Raw genomic sequence first — 20402 nt, 5'->3', positions numbered from 1 at the left:
CTGCGGCGGGCGGGCGGAGCCAGGCGGGCGGGGCGGGGCGCGGGGGGCCCGGCCTGCTCTGGGGCGGAGCACAGCGCCCGCGAGGTGGGCCAGGCTCGTCCCCCGAAGGCGGGACCCTCCGCGGAGCAGGGCCGCGGCGGGGCGCCCTAGAGGGGACCCGCAGGCGGGCGCTGGGCGGTGGAGCGGGTGCGGGCCGCTGGGACACCAGCTCCCCATAGCGAGCAGCCTCCCAGCCCCCGGCCTGCCCCCCGAACCCGCAGGCACAGCGGAGGGGTGCGGAAGAGACCCCCCCTCACTTCGCTGCCACCCGCTCCTTTCCCGGAGCCCCGGGACGCTCCTTGGGGCAGGGCCCTGGTCTGCAAAGCCCCGAAGGCCCCGGGGGAACACGACAGGATTCCTGCAGGATGCCCCTGACCGGGCACATCCGGAAATAGACTCCCGGACTCAGCAGAGCCTGTGCCCTAAGAAACAGACGTGCGCTTACCTGCTCAAACCTGCACAGGGCTCAGTTTGTTCCCTTCTTCTGAATTGGGCCCAGCACATTTTTGTTAATGTCTTGGGACAGTTTTTACCCATCTCACCTTGAGCCACAGCTGGTCGGTGCGGAGACAAGCCGGCACCATGAGGCATTAGTTACCAAACATGGAAACACCCCCCTTCTCCTCCCCTGGGTCCCCAGAAAGTGTGTGTGTGGTGTGATACCCCCCGGCCACGTCAGCCCTGCCACTCCAGAATGGCTCTGGGACGTTTCTGGAGTGTACAGCCAGGGGTATTCTTGGGAGTCTGCCCATAATCTCAGTTTCTCCCAAGCCCTCTGCTTTGACAAATCCTCACATTCACTAACCCTGATGCTGGCAAAGAATCCAGGCGAGGACACCAGTTTGCAGATCTGCAAGGGAGTGTACTGGAGGGGGACAATCGCCCACTATCTGGTGCCATTTGTTACCGGTGTGAAGGGGGGGTGATGTGTGTATGTACAGGGGGGTGGCCATTAGGGGTGGCGGGAGATGGTGTGGGGATGTGAATTCAGCAGAGGGCAAGAACGAAGTTCACTCAAATGATCAGGGACTGTCAAAACAAGACTATCCGCGGTGACAAGTGAGTGCTCCAGCAGACATTGGGGCAGGAATGTTAAACCCCCATTTCAGGATTAAACCAGACACTACTTGAAACCAGGAGGAGACCTGGGCGGGGGATGGCAGGGACAGATTCTCCCCGTTTGGCCCCGGCGGGTTCTGGCATCTCCCTCTGCAGCACCTGGTGCTGAGCACAGTCAGAAATTGGGACCTGGGGCCTGACCTGTGTCCCAGGAGAGAGGAGAAAGGTTGCCCAGGCCTAGGAGAATGCAGTGCGGGGAGCTGGCCCCATCCGTGGCCTGTGCAGCCCGGCAGCTGTGCCCGCATGGAGCTCAGACTGCAGCCCCAGGAAGCCAGTCCCATGGTCATGGAAGGGCCAGGGCCAGGCTGTGGCCGGAGGCCAGATTCGAACCAGGCAGTCCACAAGTGACCACGGCCTTCGGGCATCTCCGGACAGCTTCGTCCCAAATTCGGGAACCTCCGCTGGTAGGTCACGTGGAACATGTGCCAGGGTTCGGGTATTTCCGGACAAGCCCGAGTGAGGTTCGGGCATCTCCGGATGGCGCTCGGCCGTTTCCGGCTGGCCCAGAGAAGCGGCCGTTGGCCATGGGGCCGGCTAGCCAGCGCCAGGCCGGAAGTGCGGCGGCGTGGTACGTCAGTTCCGGAGAGTGACGGAGCGGCGGGTCAGAGGCGGCAGCAAAATGGCGGCGCCTGAGGAGCGGGAGCTGACGGCGGAGCAGACCGAGAGGCTGCTGCAGTTCCAGGTGCCGGCCCGGGGGGAGCCGGGCCTGGGGCCCCGCAGCGGCCCGAGCGGGGAGCGGTGTGAGGGGACCGGGCCGGGCCGCCCCGGCCTCGACTTCCCCGGCGGGGCCGCCGACCCCTCTCCCGTTAGGGGCTCGCTGGGCCGGGCCCTGCCCCCGGGAGCTCCACCCGGGGCGGTTATCGGGCGCCGGTCACGCGGCTGGGCAGGACCCTGGGCGAGGGGCCGGGCCCCGGGGGGGCGTTGCCAGGGGCTGCAGCTCGCGGACCGTCCGTGCACGGGGCCCGGAGCTGTGCAGCCCTCGGGACGGGGCCTCCCCCTGCAGCCCACGGCGCGGGCACAGCGCCCACGCGGAGCCCTCCGGGAGCAGGGGCCTCGCTCTGCCCATCGCGGCCCCCATGCTGCCCCCTGGTGCTCTGGCTTGCCGGCGCTTCGGGCCGGGGGTTAGCTGTTTACTGCTTCTGCAGAGGGAACTGCTGGACGCTGATGGGGATTGGTGAACACGGGAAGCGAGTTGTGAATGAGTCAGTGCACCTGCCTGCAGGAAAAGCTTCGCGGACTGCCCCAGCCTCTTTAATTACATGGTCTCGGACATGCCTTGCGTGCTTGCTAGTGCGGAGCCGGAAGCTTTCCGTGGGGGGGCTAAGCAGGCAGTTTCTCATTCCCTTTGTCAAATAAGCTGCTAACTTCATCGTTTTGAAGTGCATAGATTTTTAAGGCTAGAAGGGACCCTTGTGATAATGTAACCTGACCTGTATAACATAGGCCATAGAACTTCAGCCAGTAATCAGCCACACACTTTGTTTGTGGATGTTGAGTACAATTATTTAGATATTAGCTGTGATTTTTCACATACATCATGAAATTTGCATGGCTAAAAAGCATATATTGGAGATGTGACCCCATGAGTGCTTTGCAAAGCATGCATGTCCCAGATGTAGGTGAACATGATGGGGGAAGTGGTTGGCAGACAGGAAAGAGACCGGTTTCAAAGTGGTAGCTGTGTTAATCTGTATCAGCAAAAAGAACGAGTACCTTAGAAACTAACAAATTTATTTGAGCATATGCTTTCATGGGCTAAAACCCACTTCATCAGATGCATGCAGTGGAAACTATAGTAGGAAGATATATATACACAGGACATGAAAAAATGGGTGTTGCCATTACTAACTATAACGAGAGTAATCAGTTAAGGTGGGATATTATCTGCAGGAGAAAAAAACTTTTGTAGTGATAATCAGGATGGCCCATTTCCAACAGTTGACAAGAAATTGTGAGTAACAGTAGGGGAAAAAGAAATTAGCACAGGGAAATAGGTTTTACTTTGTGTAATGACCCATCCACTCCCAGTCTTTATTCAAGCCTAATTTAATGGTGTCAAGTTTGCAAATTAATTCCAATTCTGCAGTTTCTCGTTGGCGTCTGTTTTTGAAGTGTTTTTTGTTGGAGTATTGCGACTTTGAGGTCTGTAATTGAGTGACCAGAGAGGTTGAAGTGTTCTCCGACTGGTTTTTGAATGTTATAATTCTTGATGTCTGATTTGTGTCCATTTATTCTTTTGCATAGAGACTGTCCGGGTTTGGCCAATGTACATGGCAGAGGGGCATTGCTGGCACATGATGGCATATATCACATTGGTAGATATGCACGTGAACAAGCCCCTGATGGTGTGGCTGATGTGATTAGGTCCTATGATGGTGTCACTTGAATAGATACGTGGACAGAGTTGGCAATGGACTTTATCGCAAGGATAGGTTCCTGGGTTAGTGTTTTTGTTTTGTGGTGTGTGGTTGCTGGTGAGTATTTGCTTCAGGTTGGGGGGCTGTCTGTAAGCGAGGACTGGCCTGTCTCCCAAGATCTGTGAGAGTGAGGAATTGTCCTTCAGGATAGGTTGTAGATCCTTGATGATGCGCTGGAGAGGTTTTAGTTGGGGGCTCAAGGTGACAGCTAGTGGCATTCTGTTACTTTCTTTGTTGGGCCTGTCCTGGAGTAGGTGACTTCTGGGTACTCTTCTGGCTCTGTCAATCTGGTTGTTCACTTTAGCAGGCGAGTATTGTAGTTGTAAGAATGCTTGATAGAGATCCTGTAGGTGTTTGTCTCTGTCTGAGGGGTTGGAGCAAATGCGGTTATATCTTAGAGCTTGGCTGTAGACAATGGATCATGTGGTGTGATCTGGATGAAAGCTGGAGGCATGTAGGTAAGTATAGCGGTCAGTAGGCTTCCGGTATAGGATGGTGTTTATGTGACCATCGCTTATTAGCACTGTAGTGTCCAGGAAGTGGATCTCTTACGTGGACTGGTCCAGGCTGAGGTTGATGGTGGGATGGAAATTGTTGAAATCATGGTGGAATTCCTAAAGGGCGGCTTTTCCATGGGTCCAGATGATGATGATGTCATCACTGTAGTGCAAGTAGAGTAGGGGTGTTAGGGGACGAGAGCTAAGGAAGCATTGTTCTAAGTCAGCCATAAAAATGTTGGCATACTGTGGGGCCATGCGGGTACCCATAGCAGTGCTGCGGACTTGAAGGGTGAGATAGTAACACAGTGGAGGCAGGAGGTTATCTTGGAAAGAATTGAGCCCATCCCTGTGTGGCTTGCAGGGTCCACGTGGACTTTTGTCATTGATCAGTTCTTAAATGTTTATAAAAACCTAAGGAAGTTCTTAATTAAAAAAAAAAATTTAACCTGGAGTTAAGGTTAAAAGGATCTATTATACATGGACTGTTTGTTACTTTAAAGAAGACTGCAGTCTGCATAACAGCTGTATAATTAAAAGGTAATTAAAGTCTTTAAGGTCAGTGATAAAATGAAACCAGGTGATGAAAGGATAATGTTTCTCAACTTTTGGTTGTTTACATGATTCCCTTATGAAAGGAGGGCAGAGTTAAGGTGGTTTGAGTTAACTGTGCATTTGTGTACTTACAGGTATCTTGGATTTCTTTTTTAAATGGGGAACTTTAACTTGGAATTTCCAGGCTCAATAAGGTGTCTATTGAGAAAATTCATAGTTCTTGAAAAAACAAACCCTTGAAAAGAAGTGATTCTTTCAACTTCAAATTTGTTTGTTATAGAAAAATAGCTTCTATTTTAAGTCAAACATAAATATGAAGTGCTTTTGTATCCTTGAATTGTCCTATCCAATACTGCGTGAGCAACAAAAGGTTCTTAATTTGGTTTTGGTCAAGGGCTGTCTTTTGGGACATCTGTAGAGAGAAGCTGGATGTGAGTAGGTTTGGGCAATCCAGAGAGAGATGCACTTCTGTTTGTTAGGAGCTAGAACAAAGTGAGGCTGCTTTTGTAGGATTTAATTATTGATCCATGTTCATTTCTGGCCTGATTTTCAAACTTCTGACTGTTTAATGTAATGCTGGTTGAGCGTTGGCTTTCCTCTGCAGACACAGAATGGGATAGTTTCTGTTGTGATGAGAATAAATTTGCTTTCAAAACTGTAGTGTCATTCAAAAAAAAACCCTGAACCTACTTTTAAGCTAAATTAATTTAAGCTAACAAAAGTAAAATACAACAGAGGGTCCTGTGGCACCTTTAAGACTAACAGAAGTATTGGAGCATAAGCTTTCATAGATGAATGCCCACTTCATCAGACACAAGTAATGGAAATTTCCAGAGGCAGGTATAAATCAGTATGGAGATAACGAGGTTAGTTCAATCAGGGAGGGTGAGGTGCTCTGCTAGCAGTTGAGGTGTGAACACCAAGAGAGGAGAAACTGCTTCTGTAGTTGGATAATCATTCAGTCTTTGTTTAATCCTGATTTGATGGTGTCAAATTTGCAAATGAACTGGAGCTCAGCAGTTTCTGTTTGGAGTCTGGTCCTGAAGTTTTTTTGCTGTAAGATGGCTACCTTTACATCTGCTATTGTGTGGCCAGGGAGGTTGAAGTGTTCTCCTACAGGTTTTTGTATATTGCCATTCCTGATATCTGACTTGTGTCCATTTATCCTCTTGCGTAGTGACTGTCCAGTTTGGCCAATGTACATAGCAGAAGGGCATTGCTAGCACATGATGGCATATATAACATTGGTGGATGTGCAGGTGAATGAACCGGTGATGATGTAGCTGATCTGGTTAGGTCCTGTGATGGTGTTGCTGGTGTAGATATGTGGGCAGAGTTGGCATCGAGGTTTGTTGCATGGGTTGGTTCCTGAGTTAGAGTTGTTATGGTGCGGTGCGTGGTCGCTGGTGAGAATATGCTTAAGGTTGGCGGGTTGGCTGTGGGCGAGGACTGGCCTGCCTCCCAAGGTCTGTGAAGTGAGGGATCATTGTCCAGGATGGGTTGTAGATCAAAGTAAAATAGTGGCATGCAGCTGAAAGGAGCCAAACATCTCTTTAGTTTGAGAAGTGGAGAGAGATGAAACTTGTTAGCAAAATGTCACTGATACTTTGGGCATCACAGTATATATCAAAACCCTTGATAAACACACTTGCAAAGAAATTCTCTCCTAAAAAAGATTTGGGAAAGGCTTTTGTGTTGCTAGACGTCAGATGCTCTTCGCCCTTGGAAACATAATTCTCTGGAATTTGGCAGTGGGTTGGGAATTAACAGTAGTGCCAGTTATGAGGGTGTGAGGACTTGCATCTTGTATGTGATGTTTCAACATATGAGTCTTCCAGAGAAAGAGCAACTTCCTTAAAGTCTAATATACAAACCCCCACGATCTTATGCTTACTAGTACTGACCTCTTGAGCAAATATGCTACTAAAACATTGAATTCCACTTCTCACTGCTTTGAGCTGAGATGCTTTCAGGGATTTTAATCTGCATCTCAAAACTGTAGGGAACGGACTGCCTCACAAAGCAGCTTCAACCTTTTTTCTTAAGGTTCTGTATCTTATATGAGAAGTTGAAGTGGTATATGGGAGACAAACGTTGAACTTTCTAGATGCTTGTTTTTAATGGGGCTTTTGTGGTTCTTGATATTTTAGTTTTGGAAAGTTTCTATTATGTAGTGCATTCAGCATTCATGCATTCTGAGCCCTCATGTTAGGTTGCATTGTTCTGCTTGGGAGCCTGTTTGTGACTGCTGGTTTGCTGGGATTAGCTTTTTTTTGTTATCTCTTTTATATTTGTCTAAAGGTGTAGTAAGAAGTAAAGCGAATTGAGTAAAAGCACAAGGCCTATGAATTCAGAGAGAGATACAGTACATAGATACTCTGGTGATGGAAGGCTTCTGACACTCGGGGTGCCACGGCTCTGGGCAGGGGGCTCAGGGCTTCTGCCCCACAGGAGCACTGGGGTTCAAGGCTTTAGACCTGGGGGGGAGCACTGCGGCTCAGGGCTCTAGCTACAGGGGGGCTGAAACAGGCGCTCCCCTCATAGCTAAAGCCCCAGCGCCTCCTGTGGGGCTGAAGCCCCAAGCCCAGCACCCCACATGAGGCGGAAACCGGGAGTGGAGCTGCAGGGCTGAGCCCCCGCCTGGAGCCCTGATCACCCCTCCACCTTGCGACTGCAGTTCCAACCCCCTGTGGCCGAAGCCCTGAGCCCCAGGGCTAGAGCCCCAAGGCAGTGCAGTATTTGCTTTTTGTTTGGGTTTTTTGTCTGCGCTGCTGCCTGATTGATTTACTTCCAATTCCACAGGTTGTCCAGTTGACCAGTAAGACACTAACTCTGATGCTCATATCTTTGAGGTTCTACCGTATAGCAATAAAGGGGAAAATTATGGTTAAGTGGAATTATTTGAAAATGTCATTTGGGCACTTGAAACTAAAGACTAATAAAATGTGCTTCTTTTCCTTGCGGGAAAACCTTTACGTGATGATATCTGACAAATTCACATAGATACTGGAAATTAAAGCTGACTGCAATTGAAGTGTGGTATTTACTTCAGATTTCTAACATGGTCTTGCTGGCTAGTGTTTTTTTTTTTAAAAAAAAAAAGGCGGGGGGCGTCTTGCTGTTAATACAAAGGTCCCTAAAAGCTATAGGAAAACTACATTAATATTTTGCCAGCAAGAATGGTCTAAGCATGGTTCTTGACTGACAATTTGAACTGTAGTCATACCAGGCATTAACATTCAGTGGAAAACTATTTTCAGCATCAATGAGAGAGTTCAGAGATGTTCATAAATTATGTTGCCTCTACTCTGGAATATGGTAGTAAGAGTGCTGTTTAACAAACTAATGCTTGGTACCTGAGGTTGCATCTACACAGGCAGTTTTGAAGGAAACCTCCCATCACTGCATCATCACCAGTACATCTCCATTTGTTGTAACAATGGTGGGAGTACTAATGCAAATTGTGGTAAAAATGTTGTAGGCTGGTCTACACTAATGCTCCCACTCCTGGGAGGTTTCCTGAAAATTGCCGTTGTGGATAAGGCCTGGAATGTTACCAAGAACACAACTGCCATACTACAGTGATGGTCAGTGAATAGTGTTGTGAATTAGTACTCCTCAAAACATACACATAGCTAACCAGCTCTGTAAGCACCCCTGCAAATGTTATAAAGATCAACACTCTTTAAAACAAATGGAACTTAGGCAACAAACTGTGATGTATATTTGCTTTTCATCCAAAAACTGCTACTGTATTTTGCATAACTTAAAAAGGAGAGAATGTTCTGTCAGGGCAGGCAGTCCTGTTAACAGCGCCCAGCAGTAATCCTAATCTGTAGAAACAAAGGTGTGAACAAGTTTCTGAATCTTGTAAATATGCAGTCGCTAGCAGCATTTCAGGGTTATTAAAAGAGGTGGTGATGAAGAGCTTTACAACACATGCTATTCAAAGGCTTAGATGCTCCATTGTAAAAACTCAAATGCCTGAACAAATAGCAGGCACAGGGATAAAGTATATGCTTGTGTCCACTCAGGTCCAGTGCTTTGAAAAGGCATCCAGAATGTACATGCATTGAGGTCTAGGCTCCACTACAACGTTAGGTCAATGTAAGCCACCTTGTGACAACCTAGTTGTGCATGTGTCTACACTTACGTTTGTCTCCTACCTAGGTAAGCACGCTGTTACATTAATGCAGTAACACCATCTCCCCAAGTGGCATTGGGCCATGGTCAATGTACTGAGGTCAACACAGTACAAGTGTAGATACCGCATTTCCTATGTTAACCCTAACAGACTTCCTGCAGCTGTCTCACAATGCCTGAAACCAACCACTCTGGTCAAAATTGTGAATTTCGGTGCCTGGGGTCACAGAGAGCGGACGCCTCCCCCCGACACCAACCTGTTAAAGCACTGCAGATTTTTGAAATGCATTTTCCTGATCGTCTTGTTTGACGAGCACAACTAGCAGTTCTCCAATGTTGTGTGTAACTGCTCAGCTGACCATGCCAGCTACGTGCTTCAGATGCATTCTGGCTTGGAATAGACCGAAGGTATTGGCTTTCCTGGGCCTGTGGGGAGAAGAGGACATCTACGAGCAAATTGCATGGGATGCAGGAGAAGGCATATGAGAGAGAGCAGCAGCAGTGCTACATGAAAGCAAAGGAACTGCGGCAGGCATATCAGAAGGCCAGGGAGGCCAACAGTTGGTCCAGTCTGAGCTGCAGACTTGCAGCTTTTACAAAGAGCTGCATGCTTACTTGGCAGAGACCCCACCGCCACTCTGCACACCACCATGGATCTCTCCGAGAAGCCCAAGTCACAGGCCCCTAGTTTGAACAGCGAAGAAGAGGAGGAGGATGGGGGACATGTGACTGATGGGTCCGGCTGCACTGTGAGCCAGGACCTGTTTGAGACTCCACTGCAATCCAGTCAGTCCTGGCAGTAGAGCATGGACGAGCCCAGAGCAGGGGAAGGAACCTCAGGTAAGTGTAAATGTATTTCCCATTACAGTGATGTACTGATGGCATCCCCAACTTAACAGGACACAGCTATGGACTTTTCATTAACTTACTCATACTAGAAGTGGTAGCGGTACAACAAAGAGAGGCAGAGGTGTTGTCTGCTTTGCATTCCCCTGTACAGTTAGGCAGGCGGGCATGCAGAGCAGTTGGATGTCACTTGAATCTTCCTGAGAGATCTCAATGAAACTTTCGTGGAGGTACTCTGCAATCCTCTCCCAAAGGGTTCTGGGGGTGGCAGCCTTATTTCTTCCTTCCCAGTAGGACGCTTTCCCATGCCAGTAGTCAATAACTTCAGCAGGCACCACTGCAATAAACAAGCTGGCAGCAGATGGGCCCAGGTGTTTTGGGACCAGCAGCAGCTGTGCTCTCTGTGCCTGTCACCCTCAGGAGTGAGATATCCGCTAAAATCACTACTGCGTGTGGAAAATGGTTGCAGTATTCAGTTCCATTCTCTATACTAATCGTTTAACATCGGATGGGTAGCCGTGTTAGTCTGTATCCACAAAAACGAGGAGTCTGGTGGCACCTTAAAGACTAACAGATTTATTCGTGCATAATCTTTCGTGGATAAAAAACCCACTTCTTCAGATGCATGGATCAATAAATCTGTTAGTCTTTAAGGTCCACCAGACTCCTTGTTGTTTTTGTGATAGTTTAATGTAACTGAGCCATTTCCCCCTACATTTTCCACACCAAGGCTAGTTCTGTGAGTGGTGCCATGCATAAGCGCTCTGAAGCAGAAGTGTCAATAAGGATGTCTTGTTTAAAACTTTGGGGCGCGGGGGGGAGCAGGGAAGGGAGTTCTGAATCTTAACTTCCGCTTTCTGTTGTGACTGTACTGACAATGGTATGTTTGTGTGTTTTATCTGTAGTTGCTGCTGTTGTGGCTGTGAGAGATTGCTCTTCCATACCTGCCAAATGCTGAGCCGGAGAAAGAAGAGAACTCAGGATGACATGTTCAGCGAGATCATGTAAGCCAGTGCTGCATCAGACCGGGAGCAGAGGGCCTGGAGGGTGAATATTGCAGACTGTATGGAGGAGGACAGAGCAGACAGAAAAAAGGTGCAGAAAAAGGAGAGGAAAATGCACCAGGACACAATGGAGCATCTCCGGCAGCACACACAGATGTTGCAAACTCTCATGGACCTAAAGGTTCAATAGTCATGGGCTCGCTTCCCTTTGCAGTCCATGGAGAACTCCATTACAGCACTTCTCTATATTCCCCTCAACATTCCACGTGGCACCAGGGACCCACATCTCTACTCTGACCACTCCACGTCAGGGGACATTAAAAACAGCTACACTTTCACATGCACTGACCTGTGAAAGACATGGTTGCTGTATGTATAGCTAAAATGGATGTGAATGTTCCTTCCCCTTGTAAAGTTCTGTTCCATAAATTTAGTCAGTTTTTAATGTTTTTGCTTTTAAATTGCACAGAGTTTTCTTTGCATTGGTTTTGTTACTCAATAAAGTTCTGTTGGGAAAATAATTACATATGCTGCAGAGTGGCTAGTGGTGCTGAAAGCACCTGCTTACTTGTTATTGTACAGAGTGACACAACTCAGGATCAGTGACAAACAGTATCATCATAAATGCACAGCAAGTACTATAAAATTAAGTTACTTTGACAGTATTATATTCATAGATGTACACCAAGCACCACACAATTCCTAACAGGCCTCAAAACAGCATGTCCAGGTAAAGCCCAGTACACCACAACACGTTACTGGGATTCACTGTTCAAGTGCTCTTCCAGAGCTTCCCTAAGCTGTAGAGTTCCTTGTTGTGCTCATCTGATAGCCCTTGTGTCTCGGTGTTCAGAGTCAGCAGAAAGCCACTCTACCTCCACCCCGCTGGCAACTTTCCCCCTTCCCTTCACAGATATTATGCAGGACAAACAGGCGGCTGTAATGGCTGGGATAGTCTTTTCACGGAGATTCAATCTTGTGACCAAACAGTATCAGCATCCCTTCAAGCTACCACAAGTGCATCCAACTGTCCTTCTGCACCTGCTGAGCTGATACCGGTAGCTGTTGAGGTGGCTGGTGTATGACTTTGAGTTGGGAGTAGGCTGGGCCCCCAGGATCACTATTGGAATGTCAACATGCAAATGGTAATCTGCTGCTTGGGAAAGAGCACCTGGTGGTAGCTTTCTAGAAAACTGCGTTCTTAAAGATGCAAGCGTCATGCACCTTCCCTGACCAGCCAACTTCGATGTTGATGACTCATCCCTGGTGATCCACCAAGGCTTGCATAAACATAGAAAAGTAGCCCTTTCTGATGACATACTCTGTGGCAAGGTGATCTGGTGCCAAAATAGGGATATGTGTGCTGTCTCTTACTCCATGGCAGTTTGAGAACCCCATTGCTGCAAATCCATCCACTGTGTCCTGCACTTTGCCGAGAGTCACAGTCCTGCATAGCCAGAGACAGTTAATGGCCCTGCACACTTGTAGGACCGTGGCTCCCACAGTGGATTTTTCCATCTCTCAAATGACTTTCCACTGACTGGTAGTAATCCAGCATTGCAAATTACCACAATGCAATCGCTATTCACTTCTCCGCTGTCAGTGCAGCTTTTGTTCTGGGGTCCCTACGCTGGAGGCCTGGAGCAGACTCAGCACGTGGATCTGGGAATGCGACCTTGTGCATCCAGAAGTTCTGCAGTCACTACTCATCATCCTAAGCCTGCATTACAGTGCAATCCCACCGCTCAGGGCTCGTTTCTCAGGCCCAGAAGCGGCACTCCATCATTTGCAGCTGCTTCATGAATGCCACCAACGATCCTGAATTGGTTCTCGCTTGTCTCTCAGCAATCTGCCCTCCAGCAAATCGTCCCGTTCCCCGCGTCTCCTCTTGCAGCTATGCCAGTACTGGAGGATTGTGTGTCTTGTGCTTGCAACACTTATGACAGTAGTGCAGAGCTGTTCGGGCTCCATGATTGTGTCAGAGATGGTGAGCGAGGAGGGCTGCACTGGTTCATAGGATCTTCAAACAGGTGAAAATTGTGGGCTATAGATGACATGGAATGGAGACAGCTGTACGCTTGTAAGTTGACCCCTTTCTCCCAGTCACCCCTGCATGACTAGTTTCTGCCAAAACTTACCAAAAGACAGTGTGCTGGATGGTGGCGGGTTGTGTGCTGGGATACCTACTCGGGGTGCACCGTGCTGTGTATCAGCACAGCCACTCCTGGTGAATACGTGCAGCACAGATGCAAGGAGCCAAATATGAAGAGAAACAAGCAATATACTAACTGCGGTGGCTTAATGCCAACATAACTTGTGGAGGCAAAAGTTCGTATTGTAGACATGCCCTTACAAATGTAGTTTATCCATCTCCTGGTTTCAGAAGGATACTTCATAATGGCAGACAATGACGTGTGGATGGAGTTAAAAGCCTGGAATTTAGTTGAATGACAGCAAATTTTGTAAAAGATCCTTAAAGCTGAGGCTTAATGGCCATGAAACTTGCTGATAAGTAAGGATAAGATTGTCACAGAAGTCAGATTCAGTGACTTTCAGAGACCTCCATGACACTTTCCCTTCAGCCCTGGTGCAGTGGGGCTGGAGCTATCAGCCGGTGAGGCAGCCCCAGATCTCCCAGATGCTGCGGGTGGCAGGGGGGCCCCAAAGTCCCCAGCCACAGCGGGGCTCCGGGGCTCTTTCCCCCCTATCATTTTTAGTACAAGTCACAGACAGGTCATGGCTTCTGTGACTTTTTGTTTATTCCTACAACTTGTCTGTGACTTTCACTAAAAATAACCGTGACAAAATCTTAAACTTACTGATAAGATATTTCAGCAACAAAAGCAGGTGTCATTGAATTGGAGATCTCAGATGAACAAGAATACCAGGCTAGAAACACCTGATTTAAGTGACTGAGGGCTTGTCTACACTTGAAACCCTACTGCGGTGCCGCTGCATTGCTGCAACTGTGCTATTGTAACACTTCAGTGTAGACACTACCTATATCGACAGGAGGGCCACTCCTGTCAGCCTAGTTAATTCATCTCCCCAAAAGGCGGTAGCTAGGCCAATGGAATAATTTTTCTGTCCTAGCACGGTCTACACCGGGGGTTAGATCGACTTAACTATGTCGCTCAGGTGTGTGATTTAGCCCTGGTCTACACTTGGGGGGGGATCGATCCAAGTTACGCAACTTCAACTACGTGAATAACCTAGCTGAAGTCGATGTACTTAGATCGACTTACCGTCGTGTCTTCACTGCGGTGAGTCTGCTGCTGCTGCTCCCCCATTGACTCTGCCTGCGCCTCTCGCGGCGCTGGAGTACACGAGTTGACGGGAGAGCGATAGATTGATCGCTGCCCGCCGATCCGGTGGGTAGTGTAGACATACCCTTAGCTGGGTTGATGTAATTTTGTATTTTTGTATGTACACTGTCACTGAGTGGTGTCAGGCTAATGAGAAAAGGTCCAGTCTTGTAGCTGTGGCAAAGAGTAGATGGACATAGAGTGCTTGGGAGCAACAGAATCCTGATTTAGTCCAAGTGCTAAATCTCAAGCACTGCTCTTGTTTACAAGGTGAATTAACAGTTGAGGGAGAATCCAACATGTTTGTGTGGAGAGAAAAATCTCAGGTTCCTAAAACAGATGAGCCATCCATCTTCAGTAAGGCAACTGAAGTCCCTTGATCCTCAAAACATTCTCACCTGGACAGCCAAATGTTTTTGAGAGGACCTGGATATCTGTTCTAAAAGAGCCAAGTAACTTGGGGAGGTAGCAAGCAAAATTAAACAGGAATAGCAAAAGTGGACTGGAATGAAAGGTGCACAGATGTAGAAAATGGATGGCTATAATTGGAGACTGCCCAAAGGAATTTATATCAGATTACCACTCCACCTTCACAGCCAGAGCATGCTGTCTCTTGCAGTAAAGCAAACCCATCTTGTGGGGCAGGTTGGATCTTGCCAAGTTTCCGTAAGGCTCAAAATTAAAATAGGAAACCGAACTTAACCCAAAATATTCTCAAGTACTGAATGAGAACTGACTTAGTGAGAGCTTGTCTCGCTATTTTACAGAACTGGGAGTCGAAGTGGTAGACATGATGCTTGTTGCATTTGGTTAACTAACAGATCCTCCGTACCTCAGAGGACTTCATCTGTGATGAGTAATGTGCACTTTAGGTATTAGGAGCTGTAGCACCAAGCAACCATATCCTCTATGCTATAGGGCACCTTCAAATTTCAGACACCTGACAGCCCCTTATTAGATATCCCAGCACCCACGATACCTCAGCAGCTTGGGGTAGGAATGAAGAGCCTGGGCTTTTCACCAGCGTGTTTTCCCTGGACCTCCCTGACCGTGTAGGCTTACCCTATTGATATATTTTGCTTTCCACAACCAACTCTCTGTACAATTTTTCATGAGTGATGTACCTGAGTATTCGGATTCTAATATCTAAATTGTATTTTTATATTTATTCACCTACATTTGGGTTATTGGTGATTATGCACTATATGCATCTGAAGAAGTGGGCTGTAGTCCACGAAAGCTTATGCTCTAATAAATCTGTTAGTCTCTAAGGTGCCACAAGTACTCCTGTTCTTTTTGCGGATACAGACTAACACGGCTGCTACTCTGAAACCTATATGTATCTTATTACTTTTAAAACAAACTTTGTATTTGTGGATAGTCTAAGCGCTATACCCAGATGTACAGACACCCTTTTCTTAACTTGTGTACTATATAATTTTTTAACATTAGCTTTAATAAAAATTTTAAATCTATCTCTGGCCATCGGGTTTAATCCCAAAGCTAGATGTCCACTAAATCTTTCAAGCCACTGTGATAGGAAAGAAACTGAAACAGTCTGTGCAGACAGTGAGTCAGTCCAGAACATGAGCTACTTAATCTTAATAAAGCTTGGCCTTACGAGAGATCTTGCTGAGGGAGTTGGTACAAGAAATGAGGCAGAACGGGAAACAATGGACTCTGGCTTAAAAGGGTCAGTGCGCATTGGAAGGCGCAACAACTAAAATGAATCGTGTCTTCCCTTGCCACTCACCTCCCCATAAAATTACTACTGCAACTATAAGCTCTCCCCAGGGGCTTCCAGTTTACCAACCGGAACAGGATTTTCCTACTGGTTTGTTTTTTAATGGAGCAGAAGCCAATGGGGCTTTCTTTTATTTACTTTTAAGTTTGTGCGCCAACATCACTTAATGTCGTCTCCCATACTGTGCCTAACTTTCACGGACTGCTTCAAGTAGTTGCTTCTACAGGGCTAACAGCAGCATAGTTTTCTATAAATCTGTATATGTGCTCAGATACCATGGTGATGGACACACACAAAATAAAACTTTACTATGTATTTTAGAGGAGGTTTTTAGTGGGTGGGGTGGGGAGAGATTTATTTCTCCAGCATGGTGACAGGAATGTTCACTTTACCCAAAGATTTTTGTCATCATTCAAAAGTTCTGTCAGCTTGCTATCTTACAATATCAGATGCCCACGTCCATGTGACTTCTTGTGCAGAAGTTTTGATTAGCAAGGATTTAAATTGTGCTTACCTGCTGTTGAATGAGTACTGAGAGCCCCAGTTGCTGTGAGGTCTGTAGGTGGTGGTTGGGTCTTTTTTGCACAAGTACTGAGTTTCAGATCATATTGTAGAGGTCTGTCGCATCTTACGCGCTTTTAACATGTGTGAATTCAGCTTTACGTGGTCAGCAAAAACAAAAGAGAAAAATAGCAATTTAAATACTGTTCCTGTAGTGTGGGCGATTCGGTCCGCCATTACACGCAATGTAATTTTGACTATAAGCGGTTATCGCTTTACACGCTGACTGTGGAACGTAACCCCAGCGTAAGACGAGACAGACCTGTAATATGTTCAGAGTGCTGTATCTGTATAAACTGGATGACGTACACTACAGCATATAGTGCAAAGCTGAACAATGCTATATCTTCAATAATATCACTCATTTCACCTGAAGGGGGAGGGATAGCTCAGTGGTTTGAGCATTGGCCTGCTAAACCCAGGGTTGTGAGCTCAATCCTTGAGGGGGCCATTTAGGGATCTGGGGCAAAAATCTGTCTGGGGATTGGTCCTGCTTTGAGCAGGGGGTTGGACTAGATGACTTCCTGAGATCCCTTCCAATCCTGATATTCTGTGATTCTATTAATCGCTTTACAGTTGCAATGAATTGTGGCTGAAATAACGGGCTGGAAGGCTTGCCAATGGCTTCCCTCACTCCCTGCTAGGCAGGAGCTGGGGGGGCGGGCGTGACCTTTGTGTGTATTTATTTTTAGGAGTAGCCTCTGTGATGAAGTGGGAATGTTCATAATGTTTTCTCTGAATACTGTGTGGGTGCCTCAGTTTCCCCTATGCAGTTCTCAAGTATCTAGGTGGTGGGAGAAGGGGGTGTGATTGTTGCAGAGCCCTAGAGGGCAGATGTGATGCTGTCTGGACAGAGAATGGCCAACACTCTGTCTCCTGGCAACTAATGGCCTGGGCCCCTCCTCTACAAAGGTGCTAGCTGAAGGTGTTGGAGAACAAAGAGATTAGGAGACCTTCTGGCCCGGGAAAGGGACAAGGGGGGAGGAGGGGCTGGAGAGTTTCAGTTTGGGGCTGGCTGGGGAATTGGAGGGAACCCCAAGGCTGGGGTCTAAGATCCTTACCCCCCCAGAAGGACCTGACTAAGGTCCTGTTTATGCCTACAAGCTCTGGTTTGGACTGTGTTCTTGTCGTCTAATAAACCTTCTGTTCTACTGCCTGGCTGAGAGTCACGGTGAATCGCAGGAAGCCGGGGGTGCAGGGCCTTGTCTCCCCCAAACTCCGTGACAGCCTCCCATTCCTTCTGGAGTGGAGGGGAAGGCTCCCAGGCAGTAAGGCGGATTGAATTGCTCAGTCTGGCTAGAAGCTGGTAATGGGTAAGATACTTACCTAACTTGCAGAAGTGCTGGGGATTGCTTAGTATATTGGGAGAACATAAAGTCCTGTCTGAGAGGATTGCTGACATTCAGCATTTCACAGAAGAAATAAGAATACCTACAAAAGTTGCATGATTTTCATGAGCAACTGCCGGAAGCAATCAATGCTGAATTGGGAGGGGAAGCTTTTTAAACGAAAGGGTCTGGTTATTAATTTTGTATTATGGTTACACGCCTCTGTTCAAATACAGCAATGAACTATAGAAATATTACACTTCCTTAGCACTCATCCTTTGGTTTTTTCCTTCCTTCACCAGGACTTGACTGGCATAGAGTCTATGGACCAGTGTCGTGACACCCTGGAGCAACACAACTGGAACATAGAGGTACCAGTTAGAATTATAGTGGAGGCACTTTTCTTTCCATCAACTTAGATGAAGAGTCTGAATGACTGTGGGTCTCTCAAAGTAGAATTTTCTTTCTTAAAGGATCCTTGTAGTGACATGAGTAATTATAATCAAGGTCATATTATAAAACCATCGTGCTTACACTTCAAAAGTAATCTCCAAGCTCCTAATCAGCCCCACCCCAGCAAGCTTTATTCCGTTGTTTGATTGTTAAGAATCTTAGGTGGTCTCATTTAATTGTGGTTGTTCACAATTTCCATTCATATTGAGTTGAGCATTGAACTGAGTGTACACTCTCTAAATTGCAGTTATCTCGTATTCCTTTTTTCTTGATCTCCAAGTGTAAATCGGAAAACACGTCCCTAGTGGATGCATTCAGACCTTGCTAATGTTGGGAAACATGATGGAAGTTGTCACCGACCCCAGGGTCTGGTCTATGCCCCAGCCTGTACCCAGTCCCTTGGAAGTGACCACTTTAGTATGCCAGCCCCCAAGAACCCACGTGATTCCACGGGGGCAGGCCCATGAATTCCAAAACTGGACCTTCAGGCATCAGCAATCTCTGTCTGTCTTCATGGCTCCCTGCAGCGAATCCAGCCCAGCCAGACTCCTGTGGGAGGCTTGTACTGTACCCCTTCAGGGTGCAATACTCTCAGTGAGTATTTGCAACTACCCAGGTGACCTTTTCCACACACAGTCACCTGGCGTACAGCATCTGAAAGTCCTTAAGCCGGCAAAGGTTAAGAGAAAGTTCAACCTGGCCACTTCAGCAATGCTGCTATCGAAGCTCTTTCTTCCTGTCTCTGTCCCTTTGTCCTTGGTCCCAGCCAGGTGAGTGTCACTCCAAAGGCCAGCTCTTAACCCAGCCACATGACACCTTTCCCCTCTGTTCTCCACCTGGGGCCTTTGCTCTGCTCTTCTGCTGAGGGGTTGGGGGAAATCTCTTTCCTCGTGGCTGCTGGTTGCTATCAGTGAACGTGCTAGTGATTGGGGTTTCCATTGTCTTTCCACATGCTCTATTGCTATGGGTTGGTTTCAGCCAGTCCTTCAACACTCAGACAGGTAGGTGTGTGAGGAACTCACCTCATGTCCCCTGCTCTCCTCCAAGAGCTTTCTAACCCTTCACACTCCGTGCATAGCAGTGCAAAGCACCAGAGGGACACTGAGGCCCAGAGTGGAATCAGAAAAATATTACCAAAATTCCCACTTCACAATAGCTATGAACTGAATTCAGCCCAATCACACTTGCTGTAAAACTGCTCATTATTGTTACCGCTTCAATCCATTTAGAGAAGCTACCAACTTTTTTTTTTTTTTTTTTGCCATATTGAATCTCTGTACTGACCTTCTGTGGCTCTGCTCCCATTTACCTCTACTCCTCTTGCACACTTTACAAGCACCCCTCTAAACCACTCTTAAGTCTTAGCGTCTTCAACCATGCAGTCCCCTACACCTCTACAAGCCTTCCAGGCAACATGCATGCAGTTCTGTCACGCCTTTTAAAACATTCTTAACACCCGCTTAGATCATGACACACAACGGCCACATTCGGTCAGACCAATGGTCCATCTAGCCCAGTATCCTGTCTCTGACAGTGGCCGTTGCCGAATGCTTCAGAGGGGATGAACAGAACAGGGCAATTATCATGCGATTCACCCCTGTCATCCAGTCCTAGCTTCTGGCAGCCAGAGGCTTAGGGATTCCCAGAGCATGGGGTTGCATTCCTGACCATCTTGGCTGATAGCCATTGATGGACCTACCCTCCATGAACTTATCTAGTTCTTTTAGGAACCCAGTTATACTTCTGGCCTTCACAACATCCCCTGAAAACGAGGTCCACAGGCTAAGTGTGCGTTGTGTAAAGAAGTACTTCTTTCTATTTGGTTTAAACCGTCTGCCTATTAATTTCTTTGGGTGACCCCTGGTTCTTGTGTCATGGGAAGTGGTAAATAACACTTTCCTAGTCACTTTCTCCACACCAGTCATGATTTTATAGACCTCTATCATATCCCCCCTTAGTCGTTTCTTTTCTAAGATGAACAGGCCCAGTCTTTTTAATCTCTCCTCACGTGGAATCTGTTCCATCCCCCTAATCACTTTTGGTGCCCTTTTTCCAAATCCAGGATATCTTTTTTTTTTTTTTTTTTAAGGAATGACTAGAATTGCATTCAATATTCAAGTGCGGGTGAACCATGGATTTATATAATGGCATTATGATATTTTCTCTCTTAATCTATCCCTTTCCTAATGGCGCCTAACATTCCACTGATGACCTCCTGCCACGTGCCTGCATTCTTTCCTATACTACCGCGTGGAGCCCCTAGACTGGGAGGTAGGGCTATGAACGGATTGCTTGTTTGGTACAGCTCTCCAACTGTACAGCACCGTGTAAGCTCAGTGTTGTACAAATGTGAGACCCCTTGGAAACACCTAGTCTGGAAGTTGGCAGTAG

At 47.4% G+C, this 20402-nt stretch overlaps 1 protein-coding gene across 1 annotated transcript in view; it reads left to right on the top strand.

Annotated features, from left to right (window-relative positions):
• The first annotated feature begins 1635 nt into the window (after nt 1-1635).
• The window catches only part of FAF2 (Fas associated factor family member 2), a 28093-nt gene continuing 9326 nt past the window's right edge, over nt 1636-20402 (top strand). The window contains 3 exon segments of the mRNA XM_054038350.1: nt 1636-1697; nt 1699-1840; nt 17861-17929. Coding sequence (XP_053894325.1) covers nt 1636-1697; nt 1699-1840; nt 17861-17929 — 273 coding nt within the window.

The sequence above is a fragment of the Malaclemys terrapin genome, chromosome 8, assembly GCF_027887155.1.
Source record: "Malaclemys terrapin pileata isolate rMalTer1 chromosome 8, rMalTer1.hap1, whole genome shotgun sequence".
Lineage (NCBI taxonomy): Eukaryota > Metazoa > Chordata > Testudines > Emydidae > Malaclemys > Malaclemys terrapin.
This window is presented reverse-complemented; position numbering and strand designations above follow the sequence as displayed.